Source organism: Rhipicephalus microplus, chromosome 3 (genome assembly GCF_043290135.1).
Source record: "Rhipicephalus microplus isolate Deutch F79 chromosome 3, USDA_Rmic, whole genome shotgun sequence".
In the NCBI taxonomy this organism is placed as follows: domain Eukaryota; kingdom Metazoa; phylum Arthropoda; class Arachnida; order Ixodida; family Ixodidae; genus Rhipicephalus; species Rhipicephalus microplus.
The window spans coordinates 228,259,739-228,280,522 of NC_134702.1; the positions used below are offsets into that span (position 1 = coordinate 228,259,739).

At 44.5% G+C, this 20,784-nt stretch overlaps 2 protein-coding genes across 2 annotated transcripts in view; one reads left to right on the forward strand and one right to left on the reverse strand.

Moving 5' to 3' along the window:
- Nucleotides 1–20,784, forward strand: part of LOC142804150 (3 beta-hydroxysteroid dehydrogenase/Delta 5-->4-isomerase-like) — a 79,618-nt gene that overhangs the window by 38,694 nt on the left and 20,140 nt on the right. Inside the window, exons 2-3 of the mRNA XM_075890763.1 lie at nt 2,753–2,901; nt 7,658–7,822. Coding sequence (XP_075746878.1) covers nt 2,753–2,901; nt 7,658–7,822 — 314 coding nt within the window. The remainder of the gene's footprint in view (nt 1–2,752; nt 2,902–7,657; nt 7,823–20,784) is intronic.
- Nucleotides 7,675–20,784, reverse strand: part of LOC142804151 (uncharacterized) — a 96,570-nt gene continuing 83,460 nt past the window's right edge. The window contains exon 5 of the mRNA XM_075890765.1: nt 7,675–7,771. The gene's annotated coding sequence lies outside the window, so the exon portion shown is untranslated. The remainder of the gene's footprint in view (nt 7,772–20,784) is intronic.

The window sequence follows — 20,784 nt, forward strand, 5'->3', positions numbered from 1 at the left end:
AGCACGAAAATTCGCCCGTTGCACTTTTCCTTCAACTCTTTCGTGCTTGCGCTGCAGCCCCTTTAACGTGAACCAATAAAGTTTATCCATACATCCCTGTACATCCAGGACATTCTGTTGTTAGATATTGCGCGTTTTATCGCTAGGCTATCCTTGCTTTGACGCAACTTTTGCACTTGGTTCTGGCCTTGCAAAAAGAAAGATATAATACCTTCTGGAATATCGGAAATTATAGGACAAAAAGAAGCATCCAGGCAAGATAAATCAATATCAAAAGTGGCCCTGCTGTGATGCACGTGAATAAGAGTCAGCTAGAAACAAAAACGAGCGTTAAAATAAAAAAAACATGTACTTCAGCTCGCCGGAAAGGAGAACTTGCCCATTCAAATTATGTCTGAAGGTATTATCCTCGTGAATTTCAGACATTTTAAATATTTCTTTATATATGTTCAATGGATTCAAATCTTTCAAGCCAATTTTTAAAAAGCGTCATTTTTTTTGCATCCTAAACTTTGCGAACAATGACAACTTTCTTTCTAATAAAGATTTTCACATGAAATTTTGTACATTACAAATGGACAAGGTGACGACGCGCACGAATCATTAACGTTATCGCGTTTTTATATTGAACACGAAGTTCAAGCATCGTCCAAGTAACAGCAAAGCTGTTTCAGCTAGCCGTAACATGTGTGTGATGTCTGTCGGAAAATTAATCTTATTAAGCGGGTATACACAAAAAATTTGGTTACTCCCATCACTCACGACTGGCCCGCTAAAATGACAAAGGTGACCGTTAGCCCTGCTAATCAGAAACAGATATGCGCCACTGCAATTGGGCATTTCTAGCTAGCCATTACCTGCTCTCTAAAAAACGAAAAAGGCAACAGTTTGCCCATGAAATGTCTGCGAAGCGATGACAGTGAGCTGAAGTCCCCGAATGCGTACAACGAGAGTATGCTAGGGGACTGTAAAGGCAACGGTAGCTGCGAGAAGACCCTGAAGCGACGAAATGCGTACGTCAACGATGATATGAGATCAATAGGAGGTGCGCATGCTTCTTTGCAGTGCTTTATTTTTCTTCTCTGGAATTGGGATATCTATGCCGCGTTTTTTTTTAATGCGAAGCATTTCTTAGTGAAATTGGGCGACTTTGAACGTTTTTACCTATCTATCTATCTGTCTATCTAGCCGCTTACGTTTGGGTGCTCTCGTGATCACCCCCTTAGCTTGGCGTGAACCAAAATTAGCATGGGAGGGTAAGATGGTTTGGCGAATATGAAGCGCTGGTCATGACATTATTATTGTCACAATCCCGTCGCGTACGTCGTCAAACGCTTCCGGCCAGACAGTGGCACATACACTCGAGTGGGTATGTGCCGCCGGTATGCGGGTATGTGCCACAGGTGACTGACAGTATCTACCCAGGAACGACGAGAACACACATGGGCGATTCTAACGCGTCAGCGTTAAGCAATACCCGACATCGGTAGCGTCGACCTAACTAAGGCATAAATTAAATGTCAGTGTTAAGAAAAGCCTGACATTGGCAACGCTGACCCACTGACTAATGCAAATAATGAGCTTCATGGTCCCAACAGGAATCGAAGCAAAGATCTGCGTGGTATTCAAGCATTCTACCACAGAGATACACCAGGTCTCGGAGCTACTTTTGAAATAGACGCTAATCTTCGTCAAACGTCAATAGTGGTTGCAGTACTGCGTGCCCAGTTTTATAGATATTACATATGCACTCCTTTGATACAGCCGTCACGCCGGGCTAACGTCAATTTTGGTAAGATGCCATGCGCTGTCGATGTCGATTTATGTAGCAGGATCCACGGCCAGAATCAGCGCTTCATATCAGGTTCTGGTTTTGCTGATACGCATGTTCCAGTTGACATCGTTGCGCAAATGCTAAAAATTAGTCTTATAAACATCTGCAACTTTTCAACCTAAGTCTGTGTGTGCCAGATTTGCATACATATATATATATATATATATATATATATATATATATATATATATATATATATATATATATATATATATATATATATATATATTTATATATATATATATATATATATATATATATATATATATATATATATATATATATATATATATATATATATTCTGCGTAAGTTTTTGACGTGTCGCTCAACAAACAATTACAACATGGTCACCTTCCCTCCGCATGTTTCACATAATGTCGATAACCAGGCACGTGGAATCGGCCGAATTTGACTGTCTGTGGTGCGAAATCAGACCTCTCTGCGATGAAAATCAACGAAGAAACAGGATAGCTTCACCCAGCTAAAGCCTAGCAATGAAGCAGAAGCAACCTAGAAACAACCTACATCTTTCAGCAACAGCCTAGAAGCAACCAAATTAATGTTCAAGCTCCTACAGTTTCACAGTTTCAAGCCTTGCACGGCTTACTACAAGCTTAGCCTATCTAAACGCCAGAAATAAAGGAGCGAGAAAAAAAGGAAATAATTAATTATCGGTTTGTTTATTGCCGGACAAATAAGGTAGAAAAATATCTTCAATTAGGTTGCTATCAACATGTCTATGTCGCTCTAAGACCCGTGGTGAGTCTAATTCTTATAATTAACGTTCACGCTATTGTCGTCTACTATAACGTTAAATGCAGGCAGGGCCTTTGGTGTCATGTGAAAACTAAGCAAAAAGTTTGCCTACTTCTCCAGGGCGATTAGGCGTGCGATTTTTTTTTTCTGAATTATTGCAGCACCGGTGCAACCCACCAGCCCATTCGAGTTGTACTGGTGACGGGCTCCAGTGGACTGCTTGGCCATCATGTGGTTCGTGAACTTCAAAGCCACCCAGTCGTGCAGGAAGTGCGCCTCTTCGACATTAGGCCTTTCGAGAATGGAATGGGTAAAGTGGTACACATAGATGTCACCACCTGAGAAGTTCGCTTACCACATAAATATACAAGCTTTTCGCACCAGTATGCATGGAACCCAGAATTGCTGCTGTCTTACTACTTCATGTACATGCATCTATACACGAAGCAAGAGAACTACCTTTTCGACAAGTTCTGAGGCAGGAGTGACTGCTGTTTGAATTATAGATATATGAATTATTGGTTGTGGCGCAGGACATGAGAACATTTAGATAAATGTTTTCCCTATCACGACCACTTGTTTAGAACGCATGGTGTGCCTCATTACACCACAAATTTGAAAAAAAATATTGTCTACGTATCCTACTTAGTAGGCTAAAAATAGGAACAAGTATAAATTATTCTGAGTTATATTGGCATGCTAAAATGCTACTACAATGCTCCTTTTCTAACACGCGCAAAAACCACAGCCGTACAACACAACAGCTCAAAAGAAAAAGCAACAGTAGAAAAGGCAAAGAAATTAACCAGGCCAGCGTCAGATTAGCTACCCTGCACCAGGGAAAAGAATGTTCTTAAACGGCCAGTCAACAGCACCACAGACCGAAATTTGTGATGAAAAGGTGACTGCACACATGCAGGATGTGAACATGCTGCTGCAAGAATTTCGCAAACAGGTGTTGTGTTATTGAAGAGACAAGGAACAATATGACAGTTTCGGCTGCTTTTGGTGTCTCTCTCAGCCTTTCCCGCATTCTTTGCCTCTCAGACAGTTCGGCGTAGCCCGTCGTCATGACTGCGCCCTAATTCACAACCTTTTACAACGTGAGCAAATACGTCATCGGTGTTCAGTCAACAGCCACACAAGAGTTCTCCTGCCAGTCTCTCGTGTCGGTTATTAGCAGGTGGCACGAAACGTAGTTGAAGCAAACAATCAGCGACAGACGACACAACTGCGCGGCCAAAACCACATGACTGCAAAGTGAAAACACAGTTTCGTAGTCCATGTGTCCAATGATTGCCCATTTGTGATAATACGTCATTTAGCGGGCGAAGACTGCAGGGAATGCACTGTAGCGGGGCACATGATTGTTTTTTGTGGATGCAGTCGTGCGGCTCCCGGCACTACGATATTCCGAAGGTGTGATAGCTGTGGCCTTCTACACAAACAAGCGAGCTTGTTTTTGCGCTAAAAAAAAACAGATTGGAGCTTATACACTGGTTCTTTAGTATTCACGTTTGTTTGAACACCATTTTTAAATGTTCACGAAATGGCAGTAAGCTGTGTTCCTGCATAGGGAAATATTTTACTAGAAGTAGTGGCTGTGATTTCTGATACAACGGGTAATTACGCCCTGTGTGTTATTTCAACACAAAATAATTGAGTGACGTATATGTTTGCAATGTTCCAGACAACAAAGTTTAAGTAGTGCAATGTGGGCTGGCCATTTACTAGGAATCAAAAGGTTTTTTTTAACAGCCTTTGTCCATGAAAAATGAAGCGTAATTTTGTTCTCTCATTACCATCTGTTATACACTTTTCCATTCACCGCGTCGCAGAGAACTGTGCTTACCGTCAATAATGATAAGAAATACAAAGCATATAAAAACTTTCTCTTGCAAACAAAATATATTCCGATAGTACCTATTACGTATGCCTGTTGGAGGCCTTAATTTTAGTGGAGTGGAGCGTCGGTATGGCTCTTTCAACTTGGTAGTACTGTAGTTTAGTATGCTTGCAGTAGTGTGCAATACGTAAGTTTCTGTCTAGCAGGAGGGTATTTAATTAATAATAATATCACTAAACTGAACAAGAATATCAAAATTTGGTGAAGTTTTGTGCGTCACAAGCAGTGGCATTGCACTTCACCGAATGTACCTTTTGACTATAATGGTACGGTGTCCTCGCGGTAGAGTTGTCCCCCGGCAAAGAATGTGTAGGAAAATTCACTCAGAATCCAAACGACAAATGTTTCATACTCACTTGTCCGTACGTCTCTTCGTGCGTCTCTTTTAGTGGGTCTGTGTGTGGCTGTATTTATCAATGCAAAAGGCAGCAATCATCTCGGCGCCTAAATTTTAAGTTATCACCTCTATCATCTTTGATCTCTTTTTGAAAATTCTCGTCAGAAAAAGCGTCCTGAGATTAAGAGGTGGAGGCTGGTCGCACGCAACTTGTTACGATGACCTGTGATTTTATGGTTAAAACACGCCTGCAGCCTCATCCAGTAGTTCATTGTTGCAAGGCCGCCTTGGCCTATCAACCCGACATTCATACTCATAGATGCGTTCGGCTCATGGTAAAAGTAACTATCACTGTGAAAGCCTGGTCAATATGGAGAATTACATTGAATACGACACGCGCGCCAGAGGCTGCTTTGAGAAGGATTCGGAAGTAAAGAATTTTCTTTAACTAACCTAAACATTAAGGTGCAGTTTTATAGTTCGTACAAACATGTCTACTGGCACTTCAAAAGCACCTATTCGTAAAAGGCGCTGTTCTTGCGCTCGGGATATAGCAAAGATAACTCTTCACGTTTAATATGCCTTCGCCTGTATGCTAAGCGTTCTGTTTTAGTATTGCAACACATATGGCGGTGCTAACGTCATAGAGGGGCACGGTAAGGTGTGTCGCAGCGAAGTGCCAAAAGCATCATGTTGCTGAAACGTATTTACTGTAATTCGCAAAGTACCAGCAGTGTCGAACACTGGTGTACAGCCTTCTTGCCTGTAGCTATTAGCTTCCAGCATTATCAGGGGGTCGGGGCAGTTGCTGGCGTTCTTAGAGAGAGAATGTATCTGTCTCTACCTGCCATTCTAGCCAATTTTCCTCAACCCAATGTAGACATAAGGTGTCTCGCAGCCGCAGAACCAATATAAAGAGTACCATAGCAATCTAACAAGCGCTGTAGACTAGGGTGTATTTACTGCCACAAGCACCTAGGAAGTACACTGTTGACTTGATTGATTTGTGGGGTTTAACGTCCCAAAACCACCATAAGATTATGAGAGACGCCGTAGAGGAGGACTCTGGAAATTTCGACTACCTGGGGTTCTTTAACGTGCACCCAAATCTGAGCACACGGGCCTACAACATTTCCACATCGGAAATGCAGCCGTCGCAGCCAGGATTTGAACCCGTGACCTGCGGGTCAGCAGCCGAGTACCTTAGCCACTAAACCCCCACGGGGGGGGGGGGGGCAGGAAGTACACTGTTACCCATGTTTTCTGTGAAGAGTATTTTTAGAGTAAGCCTAATTTTTAAGCGTAGCCTGTATCTTCCACGCGAAAGTTGCCTTTGAGCTAGATAAGGCAAAGAGACGCACATATACACTGCGCAAATGACCTTATATACGTGCGAAATTACCAAAATTTCATAAGCACTAATAACTATTGCTCACAATGTGCACCACAAAAGCTGAAGCTTTCGATATCGCAACACACATATTTCTTGAACTAACTTTCATGCAGACAGTAATGCCACAGCAAATATTGATGCCAGGCGTGCAGCTAAATTGTGCTGTTCTTTCACTTTCCCTTAGAATATTTATATTTTAGGGGCGAAGCTCCTTAGGGCGTGGGCTGCGCGTCCCTTGTAGCCTGTATGTAGCCACCTCTTAGTTAGTTCTTGCAGTGTTCACTAGATGGCGGTACCGTCCCCTGTATGTAGCCACCTCTAGTTTAGTTCTTGCACTGTTCACTACATGGCGGTACCGTCTCCTGTTTGTAGCCACCTCTCGTTTAGTTCTTGTAGTGTTTACTAGATGGTGGTACTTGTAGCTGATGATGAAAAGATGCAAGATGTTATAAACTAGAAAGTGGTACTTGTAGTTAATGAAAGACGCGAGATCTTATAAAATAGGAATGATGTCACATATGGCGCGTGTCATTGGTTGAAGGCAATCGTTCGATTTAGTGCGGCGACATACGCTAGGGCGAGCGTTGTAATAAAATCCGTTCGCTGTTGGCGCGCGCTCGGAGTCACCGGATGGATAAGGCTGCACAGCGGAGAGAGCGCAAGGCGGCAGCAGCGCGCGCTCGCAGACAGAATCCCGATGTGCGAGCGCGCGAGGCAAGGGACATCGCAAGCCATTCATTGTCTAAGAACAAATAAAAGTTGATTTGTGTATATACACACACAGCGTTTCTCACGTCTTTACATGATGATCGACTGGGCGAATTACACGGAAGATTCACAGTTTACCGATGAATCCCTCCGGAGCTTCGCCCATTCATCATCATTCACCCCGTGAATATGCCGTAATTTTTTTGTGAACAGTATTAACAAGGCTTTCAGAACCCTTTACGCACAATTAAGCTAGAAAGAGCTAAAAAATTAGTGGGTATTGTCATTCAAAAAGGAGCAACATCTGCAAATTTGTTTATTAATCATACTTTAATTCAAGAGTTTGTTACTCTCGGTGACAGCAGCTGTCATTCGCAAGTTGCAGTATATGCACGAGCTGGGGAAGCGGTAACCTTATTTTTTGAATAATATAAAACTTATCAGGTCGATAATACTCCGAAAATACAGGTACACTTTATTCCACGAGTGAAAATATTTGATACTGCTTGAACAAGATAAGGTCATTACGTATCTAATAACGTATGATGTGACGAAATAACTAACCCTATTTTATCGCAAAGCAAAACTAAAAAAATAAAAAATGTATGTTCAAGGGCATGTTATCAAAAAAGAGTAACTTCAAGAAATATTCCAGAAACGTGATGAATCATCTGACTTCTACTAGACGTGTTTTTAGTGGATGACGGTGTTTGGATTCGCAGGACACCCAATATCCAAGAAGATTAAACACGTGGTGGCTAGTTTGTGCGATGCCCAAGCCGTCCGGGAAGCAGTAAGGGGTGCCGATGCAGTTATCCACTGCGCATCAATGATTCCTGTAACAGTGGTGGAAAATGCAGCGGCATTCGAACAAGTCAACGTCCAAGGTGAGTGCAGCAGTAATAACACAGACATACATTTACCATAGTATCCTGTCTTGCTATCTTCCTCTCACAAGAATACACAAGGGCAAAACAGTGCCGTGGTCTAATGTAGCCTCTAAAGACAAATTGGGGCTTATTAAATGCGATGCATTTCTTAGCAAACTTGTGCAAGTTTGATGGTATCTATCTATCTATCTATCTATCTATCTATCTATCTATCTATCTATCTATCTATCTATCTATCTATCTATCTATCTATCTATCTATCTATCTGTCTATCTGTCTATCTATCTATCTATCTATCTATCTATCTATCTATCTATCTATCTATCTATCTATCTATCTATCTATCTATCTATCTATCTATCTATCTGTCTATCTATCTATCTATCTATCTATCTATCTATCTATCTATCTATCTATCTATCTATCTATCTATCTATCTATGACATCTAGCTCTCCTGGTTATTTGAATAACGAAATCTATACCAATACTGGTATGGCATAACATGACCGTACGACAAGCATAAGTGAGTACTCTCAACATGAAAACCATGATATGTACGTCATGAACGTCATGATTTACAATTCATGGTCTTGCTGTTCTTGCGGTGGTTTTGTTCACATTACATAGTGCGAAACTGGTATGGTATTACTTGACTGCATGGCAAACATAACTGACAAGTCCTCACGTGGGAGTTATAATATGTTTGTCATGTGAGAACATGGCTACATGCCACGCTCATGATGCGCTCGCGGTTTTTTCGGTAGCTTCACATAGACCAAATTTGGCATTACTTGACGTGAATGGATCATGAAGGTATATGACTGGCGCACGGTGCAATCATCATACTCATGACATGCATGTCATGTAAGAACATGACTACATGCCATGCTTATGATGCGCTCGCGGCTGTTTCTCTAGCTTCTCATATACCATATTTGGTTATATGTGACGTGAATTGGCGACAAAAATAAATAACACGTCCAAACATCATAATCATGACATGCGTGTCACGTAGAACATGACTACATGCTATACGCTAATAGTGCGATCGCGGCCGTTTGGCTAGCTTCACATATAAAACGTTTGGTATTACTTGACGTGAATGAACGACTGGGCCCAAATGCCAGGCGCAAAAAGATTAATCAAGACATGGCATTCTTGTACGGCATTATTTACGTCTGTCTCGTAATGTTGTAATGACTTTATTGTGACAGGTCAAACTTCCTCACTCGTTTTTCGCATATCATCGATTCCAACTGTACGTTGCATTTACAAATTTTTTTGTCTCATAACATTACCGCAGGCTGTTTTTCATTTTAGGACTGGATATGGCCCGCACACAAAAACAAACAAAAGAAATTCCAATTATTCTAGCTACAGTTTTTTTAATGTTTTTCACTGCTTGAAGGCCGCGCTTCTCATTGTTTCGGGTCAACAACGACACGCACGCAATCAGCATGGTAGGCTTGCTTGGAAGCAGGTAGTGAATTTCACGATATGTTTGATATGTTTGAGTTTATTCAACCACGTGACAAGTACACGAAAATACACTGTATACGTGGTTTGGCGCAAAGGGAAAAAAGCTGCATTTCACAGCTTGACTGGCCCCTTCACCCAGAAAAAAAATCTAAACTGCATATTTACAAAAAATTACAAAAATACAAGCACCAGAAAGCGACAATACAAAAAAACACGCATGTGGCCCATGACAGCAAATAATAGAATCACATCTCTAAAATACATACAAAAATATTCATAACAAAGCAATGCATGAAAGAATAAAAACTGAATAACCATTAAAGAAATCACCGAACGTTCATTTACAACACAATCAGCACATCCGATTTAACATTTCAGTTTTAGACAATATACGCAGATTATCAGTTGTTAGTTTCCATTTGTTCATCACACTTGGAAGGCGGTAACGTAGTGTTTCAAATCCATAGTTTGTGCGAGGACGAAATACGTGCCAAGTCTCCGTACACCGGGTTACGCGACTGGCAGGATTTGGTTGCAAGGTGGCCAAGGTGCGTAAAAAGATACTTCCTCTGCGTATTTCCGATTTATAAGCTGACAGAAGCTGGTATTCGTACTAACAGGTAATTCTTAAAATTCTATATTTTGCAAATATTGAACCAGTGTGTGCGTTATAGGATACACCTTCAATGCACCGCAAGGCATTTTTTTGTAACACGACCAAGTTCTTTAGAGATGCTTTAGAGCCTGTTGACCAGACCAGACGACAATAGTGTAAATGTCAAGAAAAAAGAGCATTGTGCACTAATAATTTTTGTTTCACAGGTAGTATGTTCTGGCATCGACGCAACACACCTAGAACTTTACAAAGTTTGTGACTATTGTGTTCTGCATGGTAATTCTATGCCATGTGTTCCTGAAAAAGGACACTGAGAGTTTCAACTGTTTCACAAAGTTTTATTTCAACGTTATTAAGTATTAGTTTGTGAGACGTTTCAAATGACCTGGCTTTCGCACGGAACACTACAGCCTTGCTTTTAGAGCAATTAATGTGTAGAGAATTTGCCGCAGTCGGCAGATATTTTATTTAGTATTTAATTAGCAGAAACGATGAGGTCATCTGCCGTTTCCACAGAAAAAAATATACTAGTATCGTCCGCGTAGATTACATATTCTACAGCGCTGTCAATACGTACAATATCGTTGATAAAAATATTAAATCGTAGGGGTCTCAAAATGCTTCCTTGAGGTACGCCATTCTTTTTATTCTTTTGAAAGCTTTCGAGAAATCTAGAAATATTTCTAGGGTAAGTTTTTTTGCTTCTATATTTCTTAGAGTCAATTCCTTTTAGTATAGTAAGGCACTTTCGGTTCAGAGGCCTGACTGAAAACCAAACTGTGACGACGTAATAATGTTGTCTTTAATAAAGAAATTTGATAACCAAACGAAAATAAGTTTTTCACGCCCCTTAGAGAGAACTGGTAAAATCGAAATTTGTCTATAGTTTCCTAAATTGCTTTTGTCCCCACCCTTCAATATAACCGTTACTTCAGCGTTTTTCATTCTCTGAGGAAACAGCCCAGTTGTGAACACGTGATCATAAATATGTACTAAGCAGGCGCATATGAGATCTAAAATGTATATTATAGGTTCTAATTTTAAGCCATCTATGTCCTCGCTTTTACTCAATTTGAAATGCTGGAAAACGCTGATGACCTCTTGCGCGTCTGTAGGATTTGCAAACACAAAATTATTTAAAGCAGGAGGCAAATAACATGATGAATCACAAACATGACTACTGTCAACCGCTTATGTAAGGAATGCAAATGAGACAGATGGCGACTGTGGTAATTTGGCAAAAAGAGGACCAAATACGTTGATTGTCCACCAAAGAAAGGGTAACCTATTAGTTCTATGCTTCCTAAAGAATGTTTCTGTAGGGATGAGCCCTCTGTGATGAAATTTGAGAAGAAAAATTCTCAAATTTTCTTGTTCTTGTGTGACTATATTGGAAGTGAAAATTGCAGTACCTGCAAAAAAACTAAATTCTGAAAACACGGTGGTGGCATTTATCATAAATCGTTGTGCCTGTGTGACTCAGGTAGCAGATATCACTCTAGTGCTTTTATGAGCTACTGCACTTTGGGCTCGTCATGAGACCAACACAAACGTTCGCTCGGAGGAAGAACAGCCTTAACTAGACGCGCCAGCGCACGCAGAAGCGTGAATGGTTGAGAAAACGACATCAAGCCGCTTTCGTAGAATGTACAGGTGCAGCCAATGGCTTCCATATTCACAGCTGCTGAAAGAATGGATGGACAAGCTTTAGTAATTGTCCGGCAAAGTAATGATCCGTGCTCAGGTCTCCCACGCAGGGGCGTCGAGGCCTTGGCTGTCCGCCGCTCACGGGCCTGCTTTACTGCCAGAGTTGGTCTGCGAACTTGGGGCTCCGCAGAGCGGCTTTCACATCCACGAAAGAACATGAGGACTAATACGTTTCGCTTTAGCCTCGCATTCCCAGAGCATGTGAGTTAGCGTAGCTGTGTCTCTCTGGCAGACCTTACAGTATGCTAGTCCTAGAAATCTCAACAGTAATTTCTTTTTTTTTCTTGGAAATTGAAGCACACGTATAGACACATGTACGCATTTTATTCGCCACAAGAAAGGGCTTTTACAAGATTTTCTTGACATTGTCCTATACACTACCAATCACAAGTCGAAGTTTCCGAAAAGATGGAGGCTGTTACGAAGCGCGTTGCCAACATGGTCCCGAAGGCGCCACTGCTCCTAAACTCACCGCTGCTAAAGTCACTGTCTGTTTCGTCGCGTGTGTTTCTCAGCTCGTGACTGCTTCTGCGTAGAACTGATAGATTAGCGGAAAAGACGACGGTGAGTTAAGGCAAGGTTTAAGTACAGCATAGAAATAGAGGGGTTACATATTCGGCACTAGGGTCGACGGCTCAGGGACTCGAAGAGCCGAGAATGTCTTCTCTCTGACACAAACGTTGGCTTCTCTCTGACGCATAGGTCGGCTGCCCTGCGAAGCACCGCATGGTTCTTTATGAACCCCAAGTTCTCCTTTACGTCATTAACATCCAATCAGAACTGCCGCCGGGTCGCGTCAGAATCCTTCAATGGAGACCCGCCGCTGGGTTGCGTCATAATCCTAAAATCCGGAGCCGCTGCGCTGGCTTGCACCCAAGGACGAGTGATGTTGCCACGCATTGCGTAAGAATCGCCAGACTGGATGGCGCCGCCTTCTTGATCGGGCCCGTGGGCTGAGGGAGCTCGCCGTGCGTTACGTAAGACAAACCGGCGCCACTAGGCTAGCTGACGTCATTGAGGAGATTGCATCAGGCGGGCTCGCTCGCTGGCCTCTACACAGATTGCCTTTGCAGAGGCAATGACGTTCGGTTTGTGTTCTCCGGCGTAACAAGGCCAAACATTCTGGTGCAGCGTACGTCATAGAATTTACAATAACTTCTCAAAGTCAGCTAAAGATTGTTTACTCTCCTCTCTACAAAAGACACCTAAACGCAAATGACCACACCAGAAAGTTTTGCCTTAAAGAGCTGAACGCGATAGCAATATTCTGTGCCTAGTTCCTACTGAGTTCAAAATGACTTGTGTTACTGAAGCTTTCTCATACGGCTGCATTGTGTGTACTAGGTAGCATGCTTTAAACCACGGGCAGTCATGCACATCAATTATTTTTGAGCTTGCCATCCACCCACTACGTGGCCCTAAAGAAAAAGGTGCAGTAACGTGTGTGCCTTTTGTAGTGCGTGACCAGTTTGAAGCATCTCCGTTCACATCTTCACATTATCTGACACCTGATCACAATGTACGCATGTACAACGCATTATTACTGCGGTATTACCTGTTGCATTGAGAAGCATGTATACTGGGCGTGGGTTTGTAAAGTATGCAAGTTACTTTCACCGCGTTTACAAGCGCAAGAAGTTACTTTCACTGCGTTTTTAAGCGAGCGTGTGTCTCTGTGGTAGAGCACCCGCTTGCCAAGCAAACTACTTGCGTTTAAACCTCACGCAGGCCTAAAATGTTTATTATTTTATTCGCGTCTTTCTCGGTTTTCTGGCCACGCGCAAGATGATGATTTTTTTCACACAACCAACGACATCGCCGCTGACACCGACGCCTGAATTTCTGTGAAGCCAGCTCTTTAACGCTGCCACGTGAAATGTGCGAACCATTGGCGGGTGTCATCATCATGAGTTTCTCAGCTGCTGAGGCCGCTGCAGGCGGCTACAATGTGAACGCGCTCTCTGTCACGTTTACACTGAATGTCAGCAATGTGTACAAAGTACACAAAATAAAGAATAAAACGAGAAGGTCACAGTTCGGCTGCAAGGATGAAGCAATAATGCGATACTAACAAAGTGGGCTGTCATGCGAAAAATGCAAGCGAATTGAAACATGCAGCGTGGTGCAAACGTACAGTTGTGCAAACATGTAGACAAAAAACAAAACAAAAACACAAGACGAGAGCTAAATAACGACGTTCCAAGCTTGATGCTTTAAATGCTGCTCAATCAAAAAGGATGCACTAATCATAGTCTCGGATACGGACAGGACGAGCACTAACAAATTTTACTTTGGTTTGTATAAAAGTCTGCCTTTTAAAATTTGAAACATTTCTTAGCGAACTTTGGGGACTTCCAACGTATCTATCTATTTAGCCGCATATGTTTGAATGCTCTCGTGGTCACCTCTTCACTTGGCGTGAACCAAAACTAGCATGGGAGGGTAAGATGATTGTACGAATATGACGTGCTGGTCAAGACATGAATGTGCTGGTCTCAAACCCGTCGCGTACGTCGTCAAAAACTTCCCGCCAGACAATGGCACATACTCACGGGCGGGTATGTGCCGCTGGTTTGCGGGTATGTTCCACAAGTGATTGATACTTAGTATCTACCCAGGATAGACGAGAACACGCATGGGCAATTTTAACGCGAGAGCGTTAAGAAATACTCGACATCGGTAGCGTCGGCCTAATAATTGCGAAAAATAAGTGTCAAGGTTCCAGCTGCAATCGAATCCAAGCATTCTGCGTGGCAATTAAGCATTTTACTACAAAGCTATACGCCCGGTTTCGCACCTACTTTACAAATAGACGTTAATCTTCGTGAAACGTCAATAGTGGTTGTAGTGATGCTGCCTCCCCAATTTTATAAAAATTAGTTATGTACTCTAATAATACAGCCGTCACATCGACATAACGTCAATTTTGGTTATTTACCATTCCCTGAAATTTATTGATGTAGGATCAGCATCCTTATGAGCATCAGCGCTTCTTATCAGCTTCTGGTGTTGCTAAAGTGCATGTGGCAGTTCGTACCGTTGCGCAACTGCAAATTGGTGACATAAACACCTGCACCTCTTCATTATATGTCTGTGGGTGAAAAATTTGAACATATTGTCACGGGTTATAAATTACAGAGTGTTTATTAAAAAACGCGGACAATGGAACTCGCAGAGGCGCTCTCAAAAGAAAGCCGCTGAGATTGTCGTCTTCTTCAATCGCCGGCGCTGCGCCTCTCGAGCAAATCTGCGTTCTTCGTTGTCGTCGCTTTCTCGCCGCTAAATGCAGCTATACACACGGCATTACCCTCCCACCAGATTGAGCGTCGTCCCGATGCTCAACAGGTAGAGATGCGGCCAGCGGGTGTTTACATCACTGAGAGTGGTGAAGTTTCATGCGGACCACGTGCACTGTCTCAGGCAGATGCTGGCGACGTTTCGAACAGGAGGAGGCGTCGGGCATTACTTCGTACGTCACGTCGCTAAGACGGCGCAATACCTTGTAGGGTGCGAAGTATCGGCGTAGGAGTTTCTCCAAGAGGCCTCGCCGTCGTAGAGGAAACCGAACCCGAACTCTATTTCCTGGTTGATAAGGGACGAATCGATGGCGAAGGTTGTACCATTGGGCGTCAAACTGCTGCTGGTTCATTATTCTGACGCGGGCAAGCTGCCTTCCTTTTTCGGCGAACTCAGGAAAATCTGCGGCGTCTGTCTCTGAATCATTGCAATCGTAAGTCAGCATGGCGTCAAGCATTGTTGTAACTTCTCTGCCATGAATCAGTGCGAACGGCGCCATTTTCGTTGTTTGCTGGTGCGACGTATTATACGCGAATGGGATGTACGGCAATATTCGGTTCCAATTATTGTGTTCCACGTAAACGTACACGCAAAGCATGTCAGCGATTGCCTTGTTAAGTCGTTCTGTAAGCCCATTCGTTCGAAGGTGGTATGCTGTCCTCTTCATATATCTGCTGCGCTACTGAGCGTAAGCACAGTGCGCAAAAGCTCGGCTGTAAACGTGGTACCGTTGTCTGTTATGACGATAGCTGGAGCACCATGTCTCAGGACAATGTTTTCAATGAAGAACTGGGCCGCTTCAGCTGCAGTGCCACTCGCAATGGCCTTGGTCTCCGCGTATCGGGTGAGGTAGCCCGTCGCCACTGTAACCCATTTGTTGCCGCTGTCCGAAGTTGGAAATGGGCCCAGCAGATTCATTCCGATTTGAGAAAACGGAGTTTCTGCTGGCACAAGCACAGGATGTAATAGTCCAGCGGTTTTTAAAAGTGGTACCTTGCGCCGCTGACAGTCAATGCATGTTCGGACGTAATGTTTCACCTCTGCTGTGATTCTTGGTCAGTAATATTTTTCTTTGACGCTCAAAACCGAGGTGGCCCACAGTGGCTTCTTCATGGCAGGCTTGTAAAATTTCGCTGCGGAGAACCTCAGGAACTACCAGCAGATAGCTTCTACCTGTTGAAGAGAAACTCTTTTTGTACAGAATTCCGTCCCGTAAACAGAATGACGATAAGTTCTTCAAAAACACTCTTGGTGAATTGGCGGCTCGTCCGTTCAAGAATTCTATAAGCGTGTTGAGCTTCCGATCATCCTGTTGTTGCCAAGAAATGATAGCTGCATCAACAACTCCTAAAACAACCTTTGAATTCATCATCTTCGGTAGCAGGTGATTCAATCGGCGACCTTGACAAACAGTCAGCGTCTAAGTGTAATTCCCGAATTATAAACTACGGCCATGTCGTGCTCTCGGGGCCGTAAGCTCCATCGTGCTAAACCTCCAGATGGGTCTTTCATGTCGGACAACCAACAAAGAGAGTGATGGTCGCTTATGACTTGGAAAGCGTGGCCATATAAATATGGGCGGAACTGCACAACTGCCCAAACGACAGCCAGACTCTAGAATATGCGCATTCCTTGAGTAGGGGTGGCTGTCGGAAGTGTTGCTCCTTTTAAAAGGCCAAATTATGGTTCAAGACCTTCTAGGCGACGGCTTGAGTGGTGCACAGGCGTCTCCACGAGTGATCTGTCTCGTAGGGCTGGACTCAGGGCTTCACACAGGGCTGCCGATCATGAGGTGGTAGTACCCAGCTTCTCCACCGGTGTCGCGGGTTATAACTTACAGAGTGTTTATTTTAAAAAATCGCAGTGGCTTAGCTCAGCTATGCCAGGATATACGTAGCATTAGCAAAGGTTCAGCTGATTATTCTTCCTTCTCCATGGCTATACCACAGTGGCAAATGCCAGTCAGAGGCACTATCGAACTGCTCCAGCGCAGTGTCAGATGGCGACTGCATAGGGAGAGCGAGCGCGTCGGCGTCCATATGTCTACCAAGGCTATGAGGGCACTCCTCTGGAAAACGCACACCGGCGGCGGCGAGTCGCGCGCGGCCACGGCCAAGTGCGAGGGAGGTGCCGGCTCGTGTGCGTGGCACCACTGATCAGCTGCTCAGCGCATAGAATTGCGCGCCCACCGGCGGCGAGACGTGCGGCGGCGGCGGAGTATCATTGCGCATGTGCAGACCAGTGCCACGCAAAATTGGCTCAGTGAGGCCAGTGTAGCTAACGCTACAAAATTCGCAAATCCCACGTGCCCGGGAATCAACTTTATGTGAAGCCCGTAGAGGGAAGGTGACCGTGTTCCATTTTTATTGAGCGACACGTCATGAAATGATGCTAAATTTATGTACAAGATTTGCACGCAGAGACATATGTTGAAGACAACTTGTCTGTTGAAGAGTTGAATATTCATATAACCAGTTTTTCACTTGCACAACGATGTCAGCTGGGAATGTGTTTTAGTAAATCCAGAAGCTGATATGAAACGCTGATGCTCGCGAAGATGCTGGCCCTTAACACTGCTACATAAATCAATTTCAGTGCATGACACCTCACCACAATTGACCTTAACCCGACATAACGGCTGTATGGAAGGGGTACATATGTAATGTTTACAAAATTTGGTAGGCAGCACTGCCGGCACTATTGACGTTTCATGAAAATTATTGTATATTTGAAAAGTAGTTCCGAGACCTCTCTGGTAGAATGCTTGACTGCCACGCAGATTGCTTGAATTCCTGCTGGGACCCTGAAATTTATTATTTGCATTCGTCGGGTGGCTAACGCTGCCTTTTACAGCTTCTTCTTAACACTGACATTTATTCTATGTCCTTTTTGGTTTGACGCTATCGATGTCGGGTATTGCTTAACGCTCACACGCGCGTTAAAATTGCCCACCTGTGTTCTCGTCATTCCTGGGCAAATACTAAGTGTCCATCACCTGTGGAACGAACACGCTTACCAGCGGCACGTACCCGCCCACGAGTGTGTGCCATTGTCTGGCGGGAAGCGTTTGACGACGTACGCGACGGGATTCTGACATTATTTATGTCTTGACCAGCGCATCATATTCGTCAAACCATCTTATCCTCCCATGCTAATTTTGGTTCACGCCAAGTAAAGGGGGCGACCACGAGAGCATCCAAACGTAAGCGAATAGATAGATAGATAGATAGATAGATAGATAGATAGATAGATAGATAGATAGATAGATAGATAGATAGATAGATAGATAGATACGCTCAAAGTCACCGAAGTTCGCTAAGAAATGCTTCGCAATTAAAACACGGACAGTGGAACTCGTAGAGACCCTCTCAAAAGAAGGCCGCTAAGATTTTCGTCTTCTTCACTCTCCTGCGCTGCGCCTCTCGAGCAAATCCGTGTTCTTCGTTGTCGTCGCTAACTCGCCGCTAAATGCAGCTATGCACGCGGCAATATATTTAGGATCGTTTCATGACGTGTTGCTCAATAAAAAAAAACTGCCACACAGTCACCTTCCCTCCGCATGCTTCGCATAACGTCCATATTCAGGTACGTGGGATCTGCCGAATTTTTTCGCAAACGGGAACCGCAGCGATTCAACTCAACAGCGTCAACTCGATAAATAAAACACTATTGTTGCAGTGAAAGCCCAAGACGTACAATTTTCTGCCTTCGCGGGGTAAGTGCGCATGCGCAAGCGCCTCCCACTTCCTCCCACGCACGTGGGTCAAAATACACCAGGAAAATGAGCACGCAAGGGCACGTCGTGACGAGCGGGGTGCCAAGCCAATGCCACCTGGATGATTTCAGGCATGCTCACAGAGCTTCTCCGATTTACACGGCCCAGATGGCTCCAGATGGCCCCGGAAGCCGGTGCTGCATTCGTTTTTCTCGAGGACCGATCGGAAACTACGCCTACTGGTCTGGGGCCACTCGGACGCATGTTTTAACATAATAGCGTTAGAGAGCTCATGTCGCAGAAATCCCGCCGTCGCTATCTGCCGCGTTGAATGGGAGCGAAAAATCGTGTGTGCGTCTATGACCGAAAAATCAAGTTACCGAGATCTCCGTGGGAGGCCGCTACTTGTCCACGCGTGCGCGCGCGATGACACTGAAAAGCCACGCATTCGAAGAAAAAAAATTGCTCAAGGTCACAAGGAATGGTAGTTTTTTTGCCCCTGCTACCCGTCTCTGCTTAGCGTCCAGCGCTTTCGTTGGACGAGAGAAGAAATATTGCAATTGCAGCATGCGACAAACCTTTGCAACTCCACTCACACTGGACTGATTGCTAAACTTTTTGCGGCGTTGGATCTGCGAGGCAATAAGCTATTCTAGTGAATTCATTCCATGGTTACTTGAAAAAGTGTTTCAGGGCCTCTTTAACGCAATTCGTTCAACAGGTGTCACGACGAAAACCAGCCCATCCGGCGATTTGTAGGGGCATTTGGGAAGCCTCAAACTACATCGGAAAAGGCCAGGATAGTGCAGCCATCGCCGCTAAAAACACAAAAAACTTTCGAACGGCTCTGAAAATGGACAACTATGTACATCTAGCGGAAAACATATCATGCCTTTCCAGGGGCGTTGATCAAGCAAACAGCAAACGCTAGATAATGTGCTGCTATGTGTGAGGCGTTGTGAGACTATTTATGGCTTTCGATATAGCAAGCACGGGGCGTGTATTTTTTAGGCCATGCGACTCTTGATTTAGATGAAAACAAGTATGCACCATTCGTGCGCGAGCGCTGGTACGATCTACAGTGTGCGTGTGTGTGTGTGTATGCAACACAACATAATAATAAGTAAGCACTCAGTGGTTGAAGGGCGCACTAGGGGCCGCATTTCGCTATCGCGTTCAACTCTCAAGGCCAAACCTCATAAGCGCAAAAAAGCACGCGACAGCGACAAGCGACGCGACGAAGATCGGCTTCGCGCGATCAGTCGCTAGCGCAGGCAAACCTCATTCACGCGACAGCTTCAGCGAGCGAGAGATCGGCCGCTAGGGGGCCACGGTGTGCGGACGCGCGTCGCATCGGCTCCGCAGATTTTCTATGGTTTTTCGGCGATTTCTGGTTGTTTGAAGTGCATCGGATTCGTGAAAGTACAGCGAACAGTGAACGTCGAATTTCAGCGGTGAGTGGCTGTTTTTCGGTTTTCTGCAAGCTGAAAACTTCGAGGCAGCGACCGTCGCGCCCGGCCAGACGCACCGCCGCATAGCGGCTTCTGCGTCGTGGTCGCGTCTCAAGCGTCGGCGGATGGACGCTCTTCAGGAAACACCGAGGTCTCCTCAGGAGCAGCCACTGATTCACACAGATGAGGAGTCTGCTACAGAAACCACTCAAATGGACGTTCAGACCTGGTCACCGCAGGGTTCGTCCGAAGAAGTCGACAATGTGTCTGCAGGGGAACGCCACGATGGTGCCGCATGGACGGAGGATGGCTGGCACACGGTTTTGACACGCCGGCAAAAGAAGAACCAGAAGAAAAACCAGAAAAACGCGTCAGAAGCTGTGGAGTGCAACGCCTCGTCAAGCAGCCCACCGAAGCAGGGAAGTCAGGTGAAGCGCCGACGTCGTACGAGAAGTCGCCGTCCGCTCCCGCCCCTGCCAAAGGACGACATAAAGATCATCCTTAGGCCTCACAAAGGCCTCGCCGTAAAAGACATACTCGGCTACGAACTTTCCACCGCTGTAATAGACGCTTGCCACCGACACTTCGACGGTGGTAGCTTCATGCTGCGCGTCCACCCGGGCTCGAATATTATCATCGTATCGACGCCCCACGAGCATGTAGCCAAAGAGCTGCGAGAGATCACGCATCTGA